We start from the raw sequence: 2,327 nt of genomic DNA, 5'->3' as shown, positions 1-2,327 counted from the left end.
CCTTCGGAGAGTGCCTGTGGTCGCAGGCGCGGTGGTAGCATTTGCAGCAGCCACCAGGTGTTATACCCGGTCCCCGGCAGTTCAGCCATAAACGCAAAAGTCTTTCCCAAGGTCCTAGAGATATTTGAGGACACACAGTCATTGAAGTACAGACTGTGGGATGGCTCTAGGCAGTCAGCAGTGCTCAGCAAGTACAGCTCATCCACAGCGGAGAAATCAGGGGCCTCCAGTCTCTGTAGCAGCTGGAAGAAGCTCTGTGTGGCCAGCAGGACTGTCTTCTTCTGGATGGTATTGAGGGTCCCATTGACATGGTTCTCCTGGTGGATTTGGGTGAGGACACGGCTGTAATGAGCCAGTGTGGGGAGCACGACCACCCCAAGGTGTTGCAGGAGGTCTCCGTAGACAACCATGTGGGGGTCAGGTGTGAGAAGATAAGGATAAAAGTCAGCCTCGTCCGGAAGTGATGTCACCACTTGCCATGGCATAGCCATGTCCCCTGACTTGGTCAGCACCACAGGCAGCTCAGCGAGGTGCGCTGCGTCCACCTCCTTCAAATGGGCCTGCAAGAATTTGTACACCTTCTGGAGCACATGGGCCCTTGTATTTACCTGCTCTGGTGTCTGGCAGGCTGCTTTGCACACCTGCTCCAGGTTGGCCACCACCAGGGTGGTGGGTATCTCTACAAAGACTCCCATGGCCTCCAGGACCTCCTTGAGGTCCTGCTTGAGTGCAGAGGACTTTGGCAGGATGGTGGCTGATGTCCACAAGAGCTCAGCCACATCTTCCTGGTAGTAAATGCTGCCCTTCAGGGCCACGGGCTTAGTGCAGGCTGCAAAAGGAGGGTGGAGGTTCAACAAGTTTTGGGGGATGTCTAGTGGAGGCAGGAAGTGGATTGAGGCAATTTGCCCCAGGAAATCTTCCGACAATGGATCCTCCAACATGGTGCCAAGCTTTTTGAGCATCTCCTGCTGTCGTGCCAGCAGGTCTTCAGTGTGACACCTAGCCTGAGCAGCTTCATGCTCTAGCTCCAGGGCCAGCGCCACAAAATCCTCCTCTGAGAGGCTGGTGCGGACGCCTGCCTGAAGCAGGAAATCCTTAACATCTTCCTGCTTGTAATCTAGCTCCGCAAGGAAAGACTCAGGCACAAAGCGGTGTTGGAGCTGCAGAGTGCTGAAGGAGGGGTTGTTATCATAGAAGTAGGAAGCCTGGCGTGGCACCCCATGGGCATCGGGTATAAAGGCCACAGTCTGAAAAGCTGCCACAACAGTTTCCTCGAACTCATCACCCCTGTCATGCCGCAGGAGAAGGAACAAACGTACAGCTTCCATACGCTCTTGCACTGTGATCTGGGACAGCTGGGGCAGAACCACAGTCATGAAGAGCTGCCGGTCATTGGTGGACTTCCATTGCAACTTCTTGGCCAACTGCTGGTGGACCTTGTCTGCTGTGAGCAGCAGCATGCCCTTCTCCAGGTTGTACAGGGCTTGGACACCTAAGGGCAGTTCTGAGAACTGGCTGGTGAGCAACAGCACCTTGCGGTAGGGTGCCACAGGTACGTAGTCCCCATCATACTTCCGGAAGAGAGGCAGGAGCTGGAGCTGCTCCAGTGCCGATGAATCTAGTTCTTCCTGCACAAAGTGTAGCAGGACAGTAACATCCCACTCGTCTAAGTCCTTCCAGCAGAGGTCATCTCTCATGCCTGCCAGCTGGGCCACCACCGCCCTGGGCTCTGTGGCCTGCAGTGCCCTTGGCTTCAGGTAATCATGGGCAAAGCTCAAAGGAAGCAGGGACCACTCAAGCACAGGGATGCCCAGTTTGTGCAGCACCTTGGGCACACCCGTACTACAGTCAAAAAGAACCGTAGGGAGGGAGGAGAGGGGCAGTAGGCGCTTTGAGCCTGTCTTATCCCCCTGTACAGGCAGTACCGTCACATCCTGGAGATGACCCATTAATGCCTTCAACCCCTCTTTGCTCTTCCTGTCTGTGCAGACCACAGTGCTGAAGAAAACCCACAGGTTCCTGAGCCAATTCCTCCCACGTGTGGGCCAGTTCAGCTGACTCAGCGTCTCCTGGATGAGTGGTCTGGCCTCCAGAAGGCTGAGCTTCTTCACAAAGCGAGGCGGGAGAAAGCCAGAAATCAACTTGTCAGCAAAGCGGTGGCAGTGGTTGGGGAAGAGGTGGGCAAAGGAGCTGTCAAAGACTTGGTGGTGGATGTTGAAGGCATTCAGGCAGCCATCTTGTGTGGCCAGCAAGGGCAGGCCTTCCAGTTCTTCCTCGGGCTGTGTGGGGTCCAGGCCGTGCTTCAGCCGGATATGGGCGGGCGTTTC

The 2,327-nt window shown here is 55.7% G+C and overlaps 1 protein-coding gene across 1 annotated transcript in view; it reads right to left on the bottom strand.

The window, feature by feature from the left end:
* Window positions 1-2,327, bottom strand: part of LOC104491273 (sacsin-like) — a 14,529-nt gene that overhangs the window by 941 nt on the left and 11,261 nt on the right. Inside the window, exon 15 of the mRNA XM_010133659.1 lies at window positions 67-2,300. Coding sequence (XP_010131961.1) covers window positions 67-2,300 — 2,234 coding nt within the window. The remainder of the gene's footprint in view (window positions 1-66; window positions 2,301-2,327) is intronic.

This window comes from Buceros rhinoceros, unplaced genomic scaffold (genome assembly GCF_000710305.1).
Source record: "Buceros rhinoceros silvestris isolate BGI_N320 unplaced genomic scaffold, ASM71030v1 scaffold6913, whole genome shotgun sequence".
In the NCBI taxonomy this organism is placed as follows: domain Eukaryota; kingdom Metazoa; phylum Chordata; class Aves; order Bucerotiformes; family Bucerotidae; genus Buceros; species Buceros rhinoceros.
Note: the sequence above shows the minus strand (reverse complement) of the source record. Positions and strands in the feature narration are given on the sequence as shown.